Source organism: Dendronephthya gigantea, unplaced genomic scaffold (assembly GCF_004324835.1).
Source record: "Dendronephthya gigantea isolate DGI-Jeju-01 unplaced genomic scaffold, DenGig_1.0 000000F, whole genome shotgun sequence".
In the NCBI taxonomy this organism is placed as follows: domain Eukaryota; kingdom Metazoa; phylum Cnidaria; class Anthozoa; order Malacalcyonacea; family Nephtheidae; genus Dendronephthya; species Dendronephthya gigantea.
Genome location: NW_021163010.1, coordinates 5,533,746 through 5,551,019, shown reverse-complemented (window position 1 = coordinate 5,551,019; position 17,274 = coordinate 5,533,746). Strand labels below are relative to the sequence as shown.

Below are 17,274 nucleotides of genomic sequence, written 5' to 3'. Positions count from 1 at the left end.
AGATCTATGTAACGCCTGCTTGCAGGTTAGTTCTTTCTTTCAATTTTTTTCAAAACAAATGGTTGCAAAACGATGGAGAGTTCGCAGAGAAAATTCGAGGCCGCGGTCGATGTTATTCGAGCATTACCAAAATCTGGTACGTTTTTTAAATCGTCTATGAATAAAATATTATTCTACTGTGAATTTTGAAATCGATTTTATGCTATTCTTTCGTTAATATTGTAGGCTCTTTCCAACCGTCTCACGAGATGATGTTAAAAGTAAGATGTTTTTAGTTTTGCCTCCTTCAATTTTATTGTCAGCATTATATTTGTCTAGATCTCATGACCCTGTGTAGTTATGTGTAGATATGTTAATTTGCGCAGAAGGCTGTCGCTTTGATAAAATCGTGTATTTTAATTACATCTAAAGTAATAATATGTAATCAGCGATGAACTTTGTTCCCCCTCTCTGGCTAGCTCTCAACAAAGATATGTTGTGTGAGTGTGACTAGGCAAACAATATACCTTTCATGTTTTTTCAAATTATAATTCTTGGATACTGTTGTATGGAGATCTCTTTTTGACCATGTAACCCTCAATCCAATCCATTTTTTCATAGATTTTCCCAATTATTATATACCTGATCTAGCCATGATGTTTAAAAAAGATACTTAGATAACAATGTCTCTGAAAAAAAATGCTTAAATGCAAGTAGATTGGGGGAAAGTTGTAATATGTTGTGTACTTTTTATAGTTTTATGGATATTATAAACAAGCAAAAGAAGGTCCTTGCAATGAAACAAAACCCTCCTTTTGGGATGTAATTAAAAAGGCTAAGTGGTATGTTCTGTTTTGTTGGAAATATTTGCTTCCATTGTGCTTATTTGTGCACTTCATGTGGCTTTCTCATGATTCCAATGCACCTAGTATGTAAAGTATAATCCAATAGGAGTTTTGATGCTCCTTATGTAGGGAGGCTTGGTCAAAACTTGGTGATACAAGCAAAAAAGAAGCTATGGAAAGTTATGTTTATGAACTTAAAGAGGTACATATTTATGAGAGGGTTTTAACTTCAGCCATCCATATAAATTGCCATGTCAAATACTAAAATGAGCAGATCAATCACTGAGCAGAACATTTGATCACATATAGGTCATTCGAAATATGCCGGAGACAGACCAAGCTTCACAATTCATCACTGCTCTGGAGCCATTTTATAAAGTAGCGTATGCAAAGGGAGAAAAGTCACCACCAATATTTAACATATTTCACAAAAAGCAAGACCGTACACCAGTTATCAAAATGAATGGACATGCTCTTCCGTTAAGAGAAATAGGTGACAACCATAAACTTAACACAAGTCATGCAAGTAAAATACATAACATTTCTGAGACTGTTTGCAATGGACAATCAAATGACATTGAAAATACTGGGACAACAGGATCATCGCTAAGTAATGGGGACATGAATGGATTTATACCTAGGAAAAATGGTATGACTTGTACACATTTCTTTTTTGACACATGGAATGCAAGTAGCAGTGGGGATGATAAATTAAATGTGGAACAAATAAATTTTAGTTTAAAAGAAATTTTAGTTCGAGGTACCTTTTAGAGTCAAATTAGACTAAAGACCAAACAAACAAAGAACAATGCACATGTACTGGTATGTTTCTTATGTTGTAGACCTAAATGGTGCTTCAAGTAACGACCATGTTGTCATAAATGGGGATTTGGGTGATAGTAACAAAGAGAGCAATGGTAATAAGGATATGCAAGATGATACAGAGGAAGAAGATGATGATGATGATCTCTTCTGTGATTCTCTTGGTCCAGAATTACTCGAAGAGCAGGTTAGGTGTAAATACCTCAGCTTACTATAGCCACCCAACAGTCTTCTTCATTACTGAAATATTCTTCTCAAAACTAAGAAATTTACTGAACCTTGTGAAAATTGTTTTGTGCTGCAGAATGGCCAAGTAAGGTTGCCTAATTCAGCAATGTTGGAGTCTGTTCCAGAGGATATAGTACCATTGAATGACAGATGCCTTTCTAGCTTTTCTGATGTAGAAATTCTTGAACAATTTGACATGAGGAAGAATGGTGGTAGCAGTGGTGAAACTAGTAGTCCACATTCGGATAAGATGGTTCATGTTCATTTTGAGGATCTCAATACATCCGAGGTTGAAGGAGCAATTACTCATCACAAGGCATCAAAAGAACATGGTGTTAAGGAATGTGTCGTACAGCCTAACCAAGTAGGAGCTGGTTCCGGTGCTGGGGATAGTAAGGGGCCATCTAGAGCTACTGGTTCTGGCGGAAAACATACACAAAGAAATGGTAGTCGCAAATATATTGAAATTTTGTATAAATTTGTATTTTGTGCCGTAAAAAAATCTCACGTAAAATTTACGAAGCATACAGAGCTAAAATTTTTCCATGACCAAACATTCCAATTTTGTACTCAATCTAACGGGTTTTATCTGCATTGTTAGATTTCATACTTGAACAAATTTATTGACCATTGCGGGAATATCAATTTGTCATTGCGGGAATATCAACGACAAATCTCGCAGTCGCATTCCAATCTATACTGCCCGATTTTGCAATAAATGTTATACAAAAAGTCAGCTATAAAAAAAGCTTTATTGCTTTATTCATAGCTTTATGGATGCTTTAACTTAACGAATTGTACTCGTACCTGTAGGCTGTAGTCCAATTTTAAGCGACCTATCATGTATTGCATTGCAGAGAGCCATATATACCCATACTTGTAGACGTAGTTAATTTTTGTGTCGTCAACAGTGAAATTCCTTTAGGGAAGTAGGAACAGCTACGATGAAAAACATGTTAGCATGGCACATAAAAACTAATTCAAAATATTTTTAGCGAAAATCTATGTTATTTTAGTTTATGGTACCTAATGACTTGCGCTTATATTCATGTAAGATGTAATGTTCAGAGTTGCAAAAAAGCTGCGGGTACGCGGGTGACACCCGGAGGAAGGTTTGCTTTGAATGAAGTTTGTGAGGAAGGTTCAAAGTTGAACACTCTAATTGATCACATGCATGTACCAAAAAACCAAATATTTCGTTATGCTGGCTGCCATTTGACTCAGTGTCGTAACGTAATTTTGAGGAAAGTTTTCAAAACTTGAAATCCTACCGGAGGAAGGTTGAACTCTTTTTGCAACTCTGGTAATGTTAGTAGTTCATTTCTTCGAGACACCAAAATTATAAAAACACAGTTAGCGTCTTTTTCTTCTAGTAAGCACTCTTTGATATATCCTTTTGCAGCTCAATATTCGGAAAGATCTACTAGATATGGTCAAAGATATCGACGACGAAGTCAAGAGAGTGACAGCGATGAAAGCCCTGGCCGATCTGATCACAATTCAAGTAGCGAGAGAGACGATGTGGCCATCGATAGGATTGCAGATCTTCTGATAGAAATACAGGATAATATGAAAAAGATTTTAGACAGGCTTAAGAGGCTAGAAACATCGTTGCAACAAAGTCAAAGTATCGTAAGTGAATCGTATGCTTCTACATATATAATGTTCGCCTGTGAGGTATAAAAACCCAGCTAAATATTTGATATTTTGTTGTGTTCATATTTACTATTATTCTTGCTATCCTGCCAACATACACGTATTATGCATTCTTATTGTTCTGTTTTAAGAGAGCAGATGAAATCGTTTTTCTTTTAGTCGTGGTTCGAAAACTACAGACCTTCCAAGACCTTTTTATTTCTTATTCTTTGGCCTTTTATTGTCAATTTCCTCTTCAAGTTTTTGCGACGAAGGTACCGTATATTTGATTTACGTAATCACTAAATTTCATTTTTGCAATTCTAGTTGTATCTACTTAATTGGCTCTTATTATTTTTTCTATGCCGTATCGTGTACATATGTCCCCTTTCATGTGGAATAGTTTTTCACCAAATGGTTTTCTATTTTACAGATTTTCGACAAAACAAAGATAACATTGAGGCCGCGACTTCGTCGAGATGGTCTAGAGTCCACTGGCCTTGTGAGTTGGTGATAATGAGGTTACAAATACATTATGGGACGTGATGACGCGACCAAAATTATCGTTCCGGAAAATAGTCGGTCTCATGATACACTGCCAATTGTTTTAAGAAAGGTGCATTTGTTACATGCCAGCTCTGGTCGAAAAGCCTGGGACTTTTCAGAGCCGTCTATCCCAGACAAAAATAAAAAAGGAACTTATTTGTTTAGAATGTGTACCATTGTCTGCCTCACATTGTTGAGTAGACATGTACAAGTATTACGTCTACCAACCATTTTTGACCATTGTATGTTTTGGGCCATAAATATTTTCTTATAAAAACTAATTGAATTACACCTAGTGTAGTTGATCACAATGAGATACCATACACAACGACTATGATTATAACTTCTAAATAAATTTGTAGCTATAATGATTGAAGTGGGTTGCAGTTTAAATTAAACAACATTGATACTTTAAATTAGCCATAAGATCCTAAACATGCCAACGTATATTTGCGTGAAAGCTCAAATAGGCAATTCATTATTATGAAAAAAATTATACACTTTCCTGGCTGTCTCCTGATCCAAACTACAGTCCATTAGTTGTTCTATAGAAGCACGAGCGACATTCGAAAGGCTTTGGCAACCTTGATGAAGAACAAAGCAATCTATTATAAAGAAATTAAGGATTACAATTCATCTATGTACGAGCCAGTTTTATAACTGACAGTGACATTTTCACTCTGTAATAGTACTAACGATCGACAACACAGTACCTATTGGATAAACGAGAGAGACCAATTCTTGATATCACACAAAATATCACTACCCACAGTCCACACAAACTATCCTTTCACCCACGCAAGTGTGTCTAGACAGATGAACCGACTTAACTAAAAGCTATTCTGATAAGATTTTCTAGAAAAAAATCCCCAATCAAATAAAAGGATACCGTGACAGTTGAGCCCAATTGCTGAAAGAATGTTGAGAACAACTTCTTCAGACGAAGAAGACGAAGCAAGATTACCCAATCTGGTTTTTAGCAACGTTGACGTTGGTTTGGAAGTTACCTGGAAATGTATTAGCAAGAGTGTAGAAAAAGAACTGGGGGGCTTATTTCGTATGGAGCAGGGGCTCGTATGTTTTTTTTTCTAATGGGTCTACTACTCTTAACTGTTAAGACCATTGTGCTTTGCCATAATTATGACTAATCATACTACAAGCAAAGCATTCTGGTTGTGAATAAGGCCGTAAGGTCCTTTATTTAGCTACGCTCTTGAAGCCTAACTTGGACTGTGGAATCAGGGCCGTAGCTAGAAGTTTAATTTGGGGGGTGCATATCACTGATGGCGCATATTCGTATATTCGCCTTTAATACGCCTGACTGATTTCTTTGGAAAGCAGGAATATACCAATATGACCCCCCCCGCAATTAAGCAGTCTAATTACGACCCTGTATGGATGGACTCAGGTCAATTTATTTCAAGCTTACCTTCGCAATATTCAGCATAAACGACACGCATTCTTTGAAGTTGTGAGCAGGGTAGTAGGTTAAAGAAAAAGTAAAAAACCTAAGTAATAAAATGGCAAATATTACAGAAATATTAGTAAGAAAAATTGATGGGGTGGAGTGACACCTATATTCTATATGTGAACACATATACCCCAGACATGAGTAATATGAAAACTTTGAAAAAAATTATTTAGACAATATGGGAAAAGGTTGGGACCATTTGTCAAAAAAAAATCTTCATTCCTTTTCATCCCTACGCCTAAGCTTTCAGAAAGTATCTATCCGGCTTCTTGTTATAGTACCTGAAAAGTTTAACTATGCATACCTTTCTTGCAATGTTGATAATATGGCGAGGTGTTTTTCGTCTATCGAAGCAGATGTTGTTAAAATGAAACCATTTCTATGAACTTGACCAAACTTTGAAACTCTAAAATAGATAGGTTTCAGTGACCATATCGTGGGTGGACACTAGGAAACTCATGCGTGATCAGAAACTGAGAAGTGCTTCAAGTGCATCCACAAGCCTGAAAACAGTGGCGGTTTAAATGTACCTTTCGACCATTTTCCCGTCCAATGCACCAGACTGATCGTTTTGTGATTCGATATCACGAATGTCAAATATCAGAAAGGCAACTGCAGACTTTGGAAAAATCACAGAGTTTTCAATTATGTTTTCTGAAACTAAAAGAAATGGAAAAATATAAAAAAACTAAAATGTATCAGTATCTCGAGCTTCACGTTTAACCCAAAACAAAACATATCGCTAGCGATAGAGAAATATAAATACCGCGAACTCTGTGAATATCCTTCAACTGGGAGAAGAGTTCAGTAGTCTGAAGAGATGAATGTATAATAACTGGCCATTTTTCATCGATACAAACGGAACTTTCCTGCATGTTTGTTTTTGGTTAGTATATTTTAAATTTCCCGCGAACACCACAGCAACAATACAAGTACCCCCCCGGTTTAGCATCCCGCAATAAAGCGTGCGCAAAACTTTAGCATGATCAGACGTCTTGAGCCCTTAAAAGATCGAATAACACCGGAAAGCTCACTCAAGATATTAATTTCACAACTAAACAAAACATTTTATAAAGTACATTATTTACATTTTACAAAGGAATGTAAATTTACAGTCCGTACTCCGGATCTCGCCCCGAATAATTAAACAGAACAAAGCCGTCCATTTTACAATTTTGGCAGCACATAACATTCCAAATACTTTCAGGTAGTATCATACTGTTTTCGAATGTACATTTTATACAGTTCGTACTTTGTACAAACGGTACAATTCAACAAAACAACAACGCCGTCATTTTAAATTGTGGCAGAACATAAAAACATTCCAAAGACTTGCAACATCAAGCCAGTGAAGGATTAGCGACTTGTTTCACTTTAATAAACGTTACAATGATCAAGAGCCAATTTATGCTGTCCCAGTGCAGTATAGCTCTCAAAATACTTTCCACAACGAGTACATGCCCAATGTTTGAGCTCTTCAATGTGCTGCGAGAGACTAACTCCAGCTTTGAAACTTTTGAAGCAAAAGCCACAGGTATTCATCAGCTCGGTCTTCATTGCAAGTTGCTCCAATCTCGACTTTCCTCCGTGATGTAATAAGAACATCAATTCGTCGTGCCGTCCTCTGCGACGGGACATCAATGCTCTCAAAGCATCTCTGGCTGGCGGACGACACACTCTTTCACGTCGTCTACATCTGGTTCTTCCCAAACGACAGTTTGCTGGAGAGGTCCGAGTTCTACTTGAACGTGGTGGAGAAAAGCGGCGAGAATTTGCCGAACGCAATGGAGAGGCTTTCTTGCTTGAAGGAGAAGAATCTTTTGACGGAAACGAAGTCCGATCACGTCGGAACCTACTGAAACGGCTGCTGGATTTTCTCTCCTGGGTCTGGGAAAATTCTGTCTCGCTGAATACAGTTTCGTATTCTGTCTCGTCATCGCTGATAGTAATAGTCTTAGGCGAAGTACGACCACTTGATGAGCCAGAATAGCCAGAATCTTTACGCTCTCTTGGACTTTCATTACATTGGGTACCTTTTTCAGGAACAGCTTGTTTATCTGACTTCACACCTGGGTCAGGCGTGACAACTCTTTGCTCGTCATCGCCGCTTTTGGTCGGTTCTTTCCAACGCACTGTTACGGACAACGGAGTGAGCTCCCGCCAATCCCGCCGTATTGTACCATTTTGAGCCTCCTTCTTTAGCTTGTCGTCGGCAGTTTTAACTTTAGAGCTTGCATCTTTTTTCGCACCGCTATTGAAAAGGGTTATTCTGCAGCCATCTTCGTCCCACTCAACAATATTGCTCTCGCCAATCAACTCTGCAGAACCGTATAAAGGAAAGTCAGTCACATGCTCGATGTTTTCGACACGTCTCGTCGCAATATACCGACACTTTTTGAGCTTTTCTAGCTCGCGAAATACCCACAATCTGCGGTTGTTTAGCGTGTACCAAACCCATTGTTTGTGACACCAAACAACATCAATGCTTGGCAGGTCTTCGATTAGAACTTCTTCGTTTGCAAGTTGCTGCAGCGTTTCTCGCAGAGGAATTCCGTCATCGAATGAAGAAGGCAGTAGCTTCTGTTTAAAGCAAATATCACTAGGTTTTAACAGCACACGATACGTAAAGGCCATCGTGAACACTCTCTTGTTTACTTCACACGTGTTTATTGTCCGAAACCGTGCGACAAGTAACACGAAACCGGAAATAGCGTATCAAAATAACGGTGATAGGTCAAAATTTTAATGACCAGTAATATGGCATGTCAATCGAGGAAGGCGTGCAAAATAAAAATAATCGAGAAAAATGGGTGAGTAAAATTTAAAAGATTCTAGATCTTATCAACCGTGAACCATGTGTAATAAGACCAAGGATATGTCCATTGCGAGTCTGTCTGGCCAGTGTGCTGGTTAACAAATATATGACCAAATTGTAGTTGGTATTTGAAGACGCTGCCACTCTCCTAGCCTTTTATCGACCGTCCTGGATCGAAGTTTGAATGTCCACTATTTATTTGGGTAACAATGAAAAAAGCCTTGGTTAATCATTAACTGCGGAAATAAATTGTGGCGAGTACAGTTCTGGTAAAACAACACGCACAGTTCGTATAGTAATGCGAACGTAAGTACACGCTTACTGCCGGGATAAAAGAACTGTTTAGTAAAAAAATCGACAAAACACAAATGAAATCTTCTTTGGTGTAAAAAAGTCTACTCTTTTTCGTTGTTTGTTTCGTCTGTTTCCATGGCTTCCACTTTCGGTATGTTTTTTTTATCATCGTCGTTTGTTTCTTGCTCAGCTAACTTCTGACGTTCATCTTTGTTTTCTTCTTTTGTTTCTTCATCTTCGCTATCTTCCTCAGGCTATATAGGGGAGAATAAAAACTCAGATGTGGAAAATACGACTGATTTGTGATAGGGCCACATTGGGATATCCACTGATCTGGAAACAATTAATATACTACAAGAGGATAGGGTGGCTATATATGACATTGTTTATGAGAATATTGCAGCCTACATATATGACACTGTTCAATAGTTAACAACTATGAAGAAAATTGTTCTCAATATCTTTTTTGTTCAAGTTCAAAGAAACTGATGAAAAGAGACTATATAGGAACTACTAACTAGTCTTGCATGGCTTTTTCTTACGGACTGAACAGACTATTTTACATCAAGAGCTTATTTTCTAATCAAAGCGTTCGAACTAACTAGCTTATGCTGATACTCACCGTGTCATCACAATCAGTGCAGTACCAAGAGTAACCTTTTGGTTTTGGATTTGTCTGAAGAGGGGAGAGATAATAATTAGCTCTTATTTTTGAATCTTTATCATTGTTTACAGTGTCCATATACCAACTAATCTGGTTTTATTGAATAAAGTACAAAATTCGTTTTACCTTAGTTGGAGGATCAAGGCAACCAAAATGGAAACAATTTTTACATTCATCACATCTGCAAATCACGAAATGGTAATTTCATTATATTATTATTGTTTAACACAACTAATTCGAGTACCTTAGAGATATGCTAGAATATACCGTAATCCAGGATACGTTTGCTTTGTGAAATTGACAGCCCTGAATGCTACAGATACCTGACGAGGTTTGAATTATCTCCGGCTTTCCCACATGTTTCACATGTACTCCTGACATCGTCTGGCTTCCTTTTGTTATAAACTGCACGAGCTTTACGCTAAACAACAAACCAAAAAACGAGAATTAACGATTCTGAATATGCATGCATATGCAATCTATGTATATAAAAGTGTCATGTATAAAATAAAATAGTGAATAAATAGTTAAAAAATGCTCCCAATTCTCACACCTAAAACTAAAACTTCTCTCTTTTCATTATTGACCATGAATCACATGCAAATCCTTAGCAAAGGTTTACCTACCGGTCTAGGTTTCTCCACTTTCCTATATTTAACAGGGTTTGTCGTTGCTTGCTTCTTAGTCCGTTTGTACGTTCTTTTCTTTTTCTTGTCAGGCTGAGATAAACAATGTAGGTCAAATTAGTTAATACTCAAGTTAGTCGACTGTATATTTCTCCAGTAATTTCAGTAAAAGTAATTTCCCTGTTCAAAAAATCTCATAGTATAGAAAGTAGAGACTTCAATATTAACTTTTTAAAATATCTATCTTTTGGGCCTGGAAGCCACGCGAGAATATTACTGTTGATCCCATTAAATAAACACCACAATTAGTCAGACCCACTGCTTTGCCTTTTTATAAAGCTGCGCTCAGCACGCATACTTACATCCCTTCCTGGAGTGAATTTTGTCGGTTCTTTAATGTTACGCTTTTGTCGACTTTCTAAAAGTGACGTGTTATCATTTGGATCTACTTTATTGTCCTCATCTTCACTACTGCTGCTGTCACATTCTGTGCACTGCCTAAGAAAAACAGAGAACTCTAGACATGCAGTTCGGTAATCACTTGCACCGATATATAATTATACTGTAGAATGTGAAAGTTTGGCTTTGATTGGCTACAAGAGGTGCAATTACTTTTGAAATCCCACTGCAGCTCAATTTCAAATGTAATTGCACTTATCACTCCACAACAAATCTTTCGTGAAATTTGGGAAAAACATACACGAAGAGTATCAAAAACAGCAAAGTTCTCACACGTTTGCCCGTTTAATCGCACTTGAAACTATGCTTATTAACTGTACTTATGGTATGATTTAAAAGCACTTATAAAAGATCACCACACCATGTGAACAAAGTGGTTTCCAACAACGTTTCATCTGGGCGTGTTTGCAGTTCCAGTTTGCTACCATGTTTTTGTGATCTATCGTTTAACACAACTTTACAAGTAGCTATATTTGATAATTACCACAACAATGTACTTGATTTCTTGGGCATCCTCGTTAGCGGTGGATCCACGCATGCCAAATGATAGTAACTGTGACATGTGTCACAGTCTACCATCAAATGCTGGTTGTCTGATTTCTCACACTTCGAGCAACTATATCAAAAAAGTTTTGTAAATCAATATTCTTTTTTTTGAACTAGTTCTCTCTGTTTGAGCGAATTTTCTCGGTTATTTCAAACTGTAGTGCCAACTCCGAGCGACCGTCTCACAAACTCGGTTATTAACACACGACCCCCAAAAATTCTAATTATTTTTTTATCTCAGTCAAACGTCATTGTTCATTAACTATTTTGCCTCTAGTTCCAGTCTTCCAGACCCCTTTCTCGTCGCAGAACGGCTGGTTTAGATGAGATGTTAGAGCAGCGTGTTTCCACTTACACGCTAAGTTTTAACTCCTCCTTGGGCTGAACGTCGTCTTTTTTACTCTTGAATTCTTTTAAAATATCAGGCAATTCTATCTCCTGAAGATCTATCTATTAAAGAAATTTTTAAAGCTTCATTACGAACAAAAGGAAGAAAAGAACGGAGTGACGCTTATAGATAATGAAATATCCCGGAGAAAAGAGAATTACAGGCCAGCGCCCCTGTAATGGAATGCCTTTAACCGAGAAGTGGATTTGCATTCGACTACAATTTCTTTCCCGCGCTTTCAGATAACCTGTTAGTCATTATGTTGAGATCTGGCAGAATCATGCAGTTACTATTCAACACACAAGAAATGACGCATTAAATTTTCACCTTTCCCGCCAGTTGACAAAGCAAATCATGCAATTCAAAACACTTGTTTTCAATAGTTTCACGTTGTGACGTCACTTCCTTCGTACTTTGAGACAACTGCAAGCAAAATATGAATGATGTTGACGAATTAATCACTGAAACGCATTGTATAGTGTAGTTAACACAAGTTAAAATACAAGAATCTCGACACATCGATTATTTACATGAAAACTGTAGCTATAAAAGAAGGGCTTTCGCTCGTCATTACTGTTTTTATAGTTTCAAGGTACTTTAATGTTCTTATATTTTTCCACTTTCTTAGAAAATGATACAAGGGATCCCCCGATTTTAGGGGTGAACCAGGCCCAATACACATGTATGATCTCGACACTGTCGTTACAAATAAAAACACTGGCTTGATTCACCTTTTATGAATCTCTTAGAATATTTTGCCTGCCGAAGTTGAATGCATTTATTTACCCATATATCGGTAAATTCACTAAGATGTCAAATGCGTTGATGTTCGTTGATGTACAGAGAAGTAAATCGAAGATCCGATATCCCAGGCCATGCAACTCAAGGTTCAGCCTGAATCATATCGTAGTCAAAAACAAACCTGCTCATATTTTAATCTCAACGTTCGTTCCTCTTCTTGCAGTTTCTTATTGTTGCTCGTCGACTCTTCAAGCCTCGTCTTCATGTTTTTCATTCGATTACCGCGTTCTGCCAGTTAAGGGGTGAACATTTTTACACATAAATTCTAGTTCGGAATAAACAGTTAAATAGCTGCAATCTATAGTTGAAGATATCGTTTGTGCCTTCAGTTACCGTAAAAGTAGTTGACAAAACCGACTGTGAGCGCAGCTGGAATATGCCATTTTCTTCGCATGTTGGTTAGACCAGACTAGAGAAATAAGGCGCTCAACAATGAGAAAATACGTCGCAAAAAGTTACGAGCGTGACACAAAAGACGGATAAAACTGCAAAAGTAAAAAAGAGGGGAATTGATATAACAAATCATGGCTGGAATCTTAATCATACAAGGATATGTTCGAATTAATGATACTCAAAAAGTTGTATTTTGTAAGGTCTAAAATTTCAGAAAAAAGAAAAAGAATATGTTTACCTGATGTGAAACAAATCCAAGTAACTCTGCCTTCTTCAGTAAATGACGAAAAACTACATACGGTAAGGAATATTAATATATACACTTCATAGAAATTGGGTAATTGTTCACCCAATACATAACGATTAATTCATGCAACCTCTTTCTAGGTTAAATAATCACATCTTTATAGCAGTATTACAGTAGGAAAGTTGTTAGTGTGTTATGTATAGTTGGGCAAACAACCCAGGTCTGGTTAGATTAACCAAAATTTATTCAAAGTGTTTTTGCATTTCAACCGTAATATATTGTGGAAGTGCATATACGTGGTTAAATAACCTAAATTAGCCCTATATGTTTACCTGATGGACAAGAGAGTATTGAACGAGCAACTTTTTCTCTTGGAGCTAAAAACAGCATTTTTTTATCAAACTTCATTGTGGGAGATAAACAATGTCACAAAACAGAGGGGAAATCTGAGGCAGATTGTTCAAAGACCGACTCGAGTTAACCCGAGGACATGCATATGCTAACCAGTTCCTTTTTTTTATATATTCTTAGGAGCGATTGTTTTTTCAATACCTAACAGCATTTAGAATCGATTTAAATTATGCAGATGTAACTATCGGTTCACTTTCTTGTCAAGGGCAACAGCAGCTGTGTAATTACTGTCGCTAAATATTTACCAGGCGGTGGGGTTCTCTCCTCCCTTTGTTTTCTATAAACTTCTCTAGCGACCTGTAACGACTCCTCCACCCTTGACTAAAACAAAATTTCACTTCATTGCAACACCTTTCATATAGGGCCCGTTTAAACTTTTGTCGCAACTTTTGCTGCGATTTTATGTGCGATTTTCTCTTTTTGATAGATGCGAACGAGTGAATTAGTTACGAATGCTGTGATGTATAACAGCTCTTATTAATTTGAACATCCGTAATTCACGTCTATTCACTCGTTCACATCTATCAATAGAAGAAAATCGCAGCAAAAATTGCAAGTGTATAAACAGGCCTATAGAACTTTCGAATTCTGTGAAACATTGTCATATACAGATTTTCGCTGAAATTTAATTTGCTTATATACCTTATGGTTCATATCGACATCAATCTGTTTAAACTTCCTCACGTTAGAAACGTACGTTAAGTAAGCCTGGCGCTAAAGATAGAAATACCCGAAGATGAAGTGATGAACAGTATTTCATAACCAGGAATGCGGTTATCAAGGTATGTAGGGGAATCAAACTTGCGATTAGGAAACATTATAATATTTACCTTTTTCTTAGCAATTGATTTATCGAGATGAAGCTTACAATGTGCATAAAGTGGATCAGCCACATCCTGTAAATTAGAACAATCCGGTGCTACAGTCCAAGAAATCACGAGTGTGAAAAAACAGCAAGAGGCGCCAAGAGCATTGACCGCGAAAAATCATGATTTGTTCGCGAAAGCTGGGCAAATTTGGAGGTTTCTACGTAGTTTGGGGCATTCTTTCCCAGAAATGATAAAACCTTTATTTTCTGAATTAATACTTTATTCGTATTGGGGAAAACCGGACGCGTAGATACCAACTCCCCCAACGAAGGGAGCGACATTAGTTGAATAGTCGAGAGGGTTTTTTGCTTGAAAAACTAAAATCTGAACGTCATATGTTCACACTTCTAAGAAGCTATCAGTCAATGGAAAATAATTTATTCCAGAAAGCGAAAGTGGCAATAATAGTGTCTTCCCATATAAGAAAAACGAATGTAATTCTGTCTAAAATTCCGCCATGATGTCATTTAAGTTTCACATTCGTCAGATTCGTACTTAGCATGCACCATAAACGAAAACAGAGGCATGGTTGCTTCTGCATATGGTAAGTGAGTTCCCATCCTGGTTAAAATACAATTATACCTCATCATCCTCTTCAGGTAGTTCAGATAATAATCCTTTCTTTTGTGCACTAGATAATGAGCATTGATCATGCATTGTTAATTAAAAATGCCATACAGTAATCTATCAAAGACAAGTAGAACAGAATACAAAAATTAGTCTGGTCTAGGATAGTTTCAAAAGTATGTTAAACAAACCATGAAGCATGGAAGAATGTTTTACACAACCCGGCATCACATCCGATACAAACACCAGTTCTACTCAGACTTGGGTCCTCGCACAAGTTGCATTCCTAAACAAAAGATGAATGATATGCTTCCTACAAATGGAGAAGGTTTTTGTTGGCTTACTATGACACTAGTATACCTTTGCACCCCACTTTGAGGCTGGCATGTCAATCAAAACAACACCTTCAAGCTTTTCAGGGATATCAAAAGTGATACCAGGCGTATACAGTGCACACACAAGATGCACCCATCTACAGGGGCAAAAGAAACAGGTCTCTTTTAGTGCTTGAAATTCCTGTCTAAATAAATAGTGTTGTGCATGGATGACCAGAGCAAAAAATATGATAAGAACAAAATGAAAGGTTTTCCTCTGTTTTCATGCTTTTTTTAAAGGAGTACCGTTTTTTATAGAACACATTTGTGTTCCAACTTTAATGAACCACTAGCATAGATCTGAAATATATTCTGAATATACCATGGTCCTACTATGAATATACATACTGTCCACGCAAAGTTTCTTTGAATATACCATCTAAATTGGGACATAGCTCGCATTCCTAAACACAGAAAATATAAATTTACTATACACAGTTACATATAATTAAATACCTCATCCGATCTTGTGATTCCCTTATGGTACTTACAGGAGTGATTCCACTTTTACATGCATCACAAAACCATGGCTCAGTAGAAGATTCTGAGTCTGATGAGTCATTAGAGTTTGCATCATCTCCGGTATCAATCCCAAAACAGCCTAAAGAAATATGCACAGCACATCAGGACTGGGTATTAACATTTATAAGTTCGCAACATGTAGGACCAGGTAATTTCACTAGATGTATGATAAGGCAAAAATATAATACATATAATAATCATTAGCCTTACTTTCATGAACAGAGATTCCACAATTATCACATTCAACAATTTCATCATCCTCATCACTGTGGGAAAAGTTGATAAGAAGCACACAGATAGGAAGTAGAACACAATAAAGACCACAAGGTTTCTTACCTATTGTCTTCCAAACATATACCACAAATTAGAACTTTGAGTGAGTCCTTAAACTCTAAAGTTTTATTTTGTACCTTGCAAAAAAATATATTCACGTGTTAGTTACATGACTTTAAAGGTGATACTACCTTCCAGCTTGCATCCCTTACCATCTTTTGCGGTGTTTTAGCTTCACTGTTTGGTTTTGTTTCTTTTAATTGTTCCATCATGTCTTCAACTTTCCTTGGTTTATCGGATGGGGAGCCAGAGCTACCTTCATCTTCATCACTTGTATCATCCTCATCATCATTTTCATCATTGTTAGTTTGTTGGCTTCCTGTTTGTTGTGTTCCTGCATCAGGTTGTTTTGATTTTGTTGGATCTTGTGAAACATTATGTTTTTCTTCATCACTCTCTGCCTCACTCCAACTTCCTAATAAATAAAATTAAATGTTTGTGCTCTTTGGTCAATATAAAATTCAAGGACTTATCTGGGATTTCTCTTATGATTTTAAGGCAATTTGATTGAGGAAAAATAATCTTAAATTATCTTGTGGACAAGATTATACTGAAAACCTTTTACGTTGACAGATTTATGTATTTAGGTACAGTTTCACCAAAACATTATACAATTTCGTCTGCAAAAAATGCATAATTTTGGCAATTGGCACCCCCTGCAGTTAGGCTTACGGTTTCCTAATTCGTACCATCATCTTCATCATCACTTCCCATTTGAAAATCTTCATCGTCATCTTCACTACCATCTTCATAACAAAGAGCAAGCTGAAGTAGATCATTATTCTCTGCAGGCTTGATTCGCCTCTTGTTTGGTCCTCGTTTTACTATAAATAAATATGAAGATATTGACGGAATAATGATAGACTTTAACCTTCCCTCATTTAGCTGCTCATTTGGAGAAAAGAACATACGTTTCTATCTAGATTAATGTCCGGGTACTCGAAGGCTACGAATGGTGTTACACTTACAAATAGAATTTAAAAACTTAGCACGTTCGTCCTCCATCTTGATTTCTAGGGTGCTTCCACTTTCAAATTTGCAATTTCTATTTAGCAAGGCTGGAATTTCCATAAATTGAAAAAAATTCTACAAACAACATATTATATGTTTAAATTTCCATTAAATTTCCACGAAAGGAATCAGGAAAAGGCAGTATTTTTAAGGCATTAGAGTTGTTTCCGTTCAGTTTCTAATATCAAATTATCAATATATGGTGTTCCATAATGTAGTAATTCGCCAGAAGTTCTGCCGTCTAGTCGCGAAGGCAATGCTGTCGCATGTTTCAAACTGGGGGTTCGAGGCCAAACATCTCCATTTTAGGATAAAGAATAGGATAAAGTAAATCAAATAAACATAGTCGTTTAGCACATGATCTAGTGTTGAAGACAATGGTCTCCCAAGTGCTAAGTCGATGTATATGAGCGCCAAACATGCTTACA

At 36.9% G+C, this 17,274-nt stretch overlaps 4 protein-coding genes across 5 annotated transcripts; 1 reads left to right on the top strand and 3 right to left on the bottom strand.

Moving 5' to 3' along the window:
- The first annotated feature begins 41 nt into the window (after positions 1 to 41).
- LOC114520758 (acyl-CoA-binding domain-containing protein 5-like) lies at positions 42 to 4,463 on the top strand. 2 transcript variants are annotated; one of them, XM_028541100.1, is made up of 10 exons: positions 42 to 136; positions 226 to 260; positions 736 to 821; positions 954 to 1,026; positions 1,134 to 1,473; positions 1,667 to 1,833; positions 1,951 to 2,320; positions 3,277 to 3,506; positions 3,690 to 3,784; positions 3,943 to 4,463. In XM_028541100.1, exons 1-10 carry the CDS (start codon positions 73 to 75, stop codon positions 3,962 to 3,964), a joined length of 1,482 nt encoding a protein of 493 aa, XP_028396901.1. In that variant the 5' UTR covers positions 42 to 72; the 3' UTR covers positions 3,965 to 4,463. The 2 variants fall into 2 exon arrangements, with proteins under 2 accessions (XP_028396901.1, XP_028396906.1); XM_028541105.1 differs by lacking the exons at positions 42 to 136; positions 226 to 260 and adding an exon at positions 411 to 479.
- Positions 4,464 to 4,513: 50 nt separating this feature from the next.
- LOC114520809 (uncharacterized protein C1orf146-like) lies at positions 4,514 to 6,401 on the bottom strand. Its single transcript, XM_028541145.1, has 5 exons — positions 6,293 to 6,401; positions 6,057 to 6,186; positions 5,485 to 5,563; positions 4,945 to 5,062; positions 4,514 to 4,660 (listed from the first exon to the last, which is right to left on the bottom strand). The coding sequence occupies exons 1-5, from the start codon at positions 6,399 to 6,401 to the stop codon at positions 4,518 to 4,520; spliced, it is 579 nt and encodes a 192-aa protein (XP_028396946.1). The 3' UTR covers positions 4,514 to 4,517.
- A 152-nt stretch (positions 6,402 to 6,553) lies between these two features.
- LOC114518798 lies at positions 6,554 to 8,182 on the bottom strand. The gene has a single exon (XM_028538790.1). It carries the CDS (start codon positions 8,158 to 8,160, stop codon positions 6,901 to 6,903), a length of 1,260 nt encoding a protein of 419 aa, XP_028394591.1. The 5' UTR covers positions 8,161 to 8,182; the 3' UTR covers positions 6,554 to 6,900.
- Positions 8,183 to 8,237: 55 nt separating this feature from the next.
- On the bottom strand, positions 8,238 to 16,847 carry LOC114518788 (PHD finger protein 14-like). The gene is made up of 26 exons (XM_028538780.1): positions 16,804 to 16,847; positions 16,525 to 16,659; positions 15,988 to 16,250; positions 15,839 to 15,912; positions 15,713 to 15,768; positions 15,472 to 15,581; positions 15,329 to 15,384; positions 14,967 to 15,078; positions 14,798 to 14,892; positions 14,622 to 14,670; positions 14,001 to 14,066; positions 13,813 to 13,884; positions 13,416 to 13,491; positions 13,092 to 13,136; positions 12,751 to 12,803; positions 12,453 to 12,528; positions 12,241 to 12,347; positions 11,646 to 11,741; positions 11,286 to 11,380; positions 10,869 to 11,000; positions 10,288 to 10,423; positions 9,926 to 10,018; positions 9,623 to 9,720; positions 9,426 to 9,480; positions 9,258 to 9,311; positions 8,238 to 8,889 (listed from the first exon to the last, which is right to left on the bottom strand). Exons 1-26 carry the CDS (start codon positions 16,838 to 16,840, stop codon positions 8,737 to 8,739), a joined length of 2,394 nt encoding a protein of 797 aa, XP_028394581.1. The 5' UTR covers positions 16,841 to 16,847; the 3' UTR covers positions 8,238 to 8,736.
- Positions 16,848 to 17,274: the final 427 nt, after the last annotated feature.

Excerpts from the sequence above, each read along its gene's own strand:
- LOC114518798 (XM_028538790.1), bottom strand. The coding sequence starts at position 8,160 with ATGGCCTTTACGTATCGTGTGCTGTTAAAACCTAGTGATATTTGCTTT.
- LOC114518788 (XM_028538780.1), bottom strand. The coding sequence starts at position 16,840 with ATGGAGGACGAACGTGCTAAGTTTTTAAATTCTATTT. Across the intron at positions 14,893-14,966 it reads CCTCAAAGTGGGGTGCAAAG|GAATGCAACTTGTGCGAGGA; the intron begins GTATACTAGTGT and ends TCTTTTGTTTAG. Across the intron at positions 14,671-14,797 it reads ACATTCTTCCATGCTTCATG|TGCACAAAAGAAAGGATTAT; the intron begins GTTTGTTTAACA and ends CTCATTATCTAG.
- LOC114520809 (XM_028541145.1), bottom strand. The coding sequence starts at position 6,401 with ATGCAGGAAAGTTCCGTTTGTATCGATGAAAAATGGCCAGTTATTATA. Across the intron at positions 6,187-6,292 it reads GGATATTCACAGAGTTCGCG|TTTCAGAAAACATAATTGAA; the intron begins GTATTTATATTT and ends CATTTCTTTTAG. Across the intron at positions 5,063-5,484 it reads TTATGCTGAATATTGCGAAG|GTAACTTCCAAACCAACGTC; the intron begins GTAAGCTTGAAA and ends ATACATTTCCAG.
- LOC114520758 (XM_028541100.1), top strand. The coding sequence starts at position 73 with ATGGAGAGTTCGCAGAGAAAATTCGAGGCCGCGGTCGATGTTATTCGA. Across the intron at positions 261-735 it reads CTCACGAGATGATGTTAAAA|TTTTATGGATATTATAAACA; the intron begins GTAAGATGTTTT and ends TACTTTTTATAG. Across the intron at positions 2,321-3,276 it reads AAAACATACACAAAGAAATG|CTCAATATTCGGAAAGATCT; the intron begins GTAGTCGCAAAT and ends ATCCTTTTGCAG.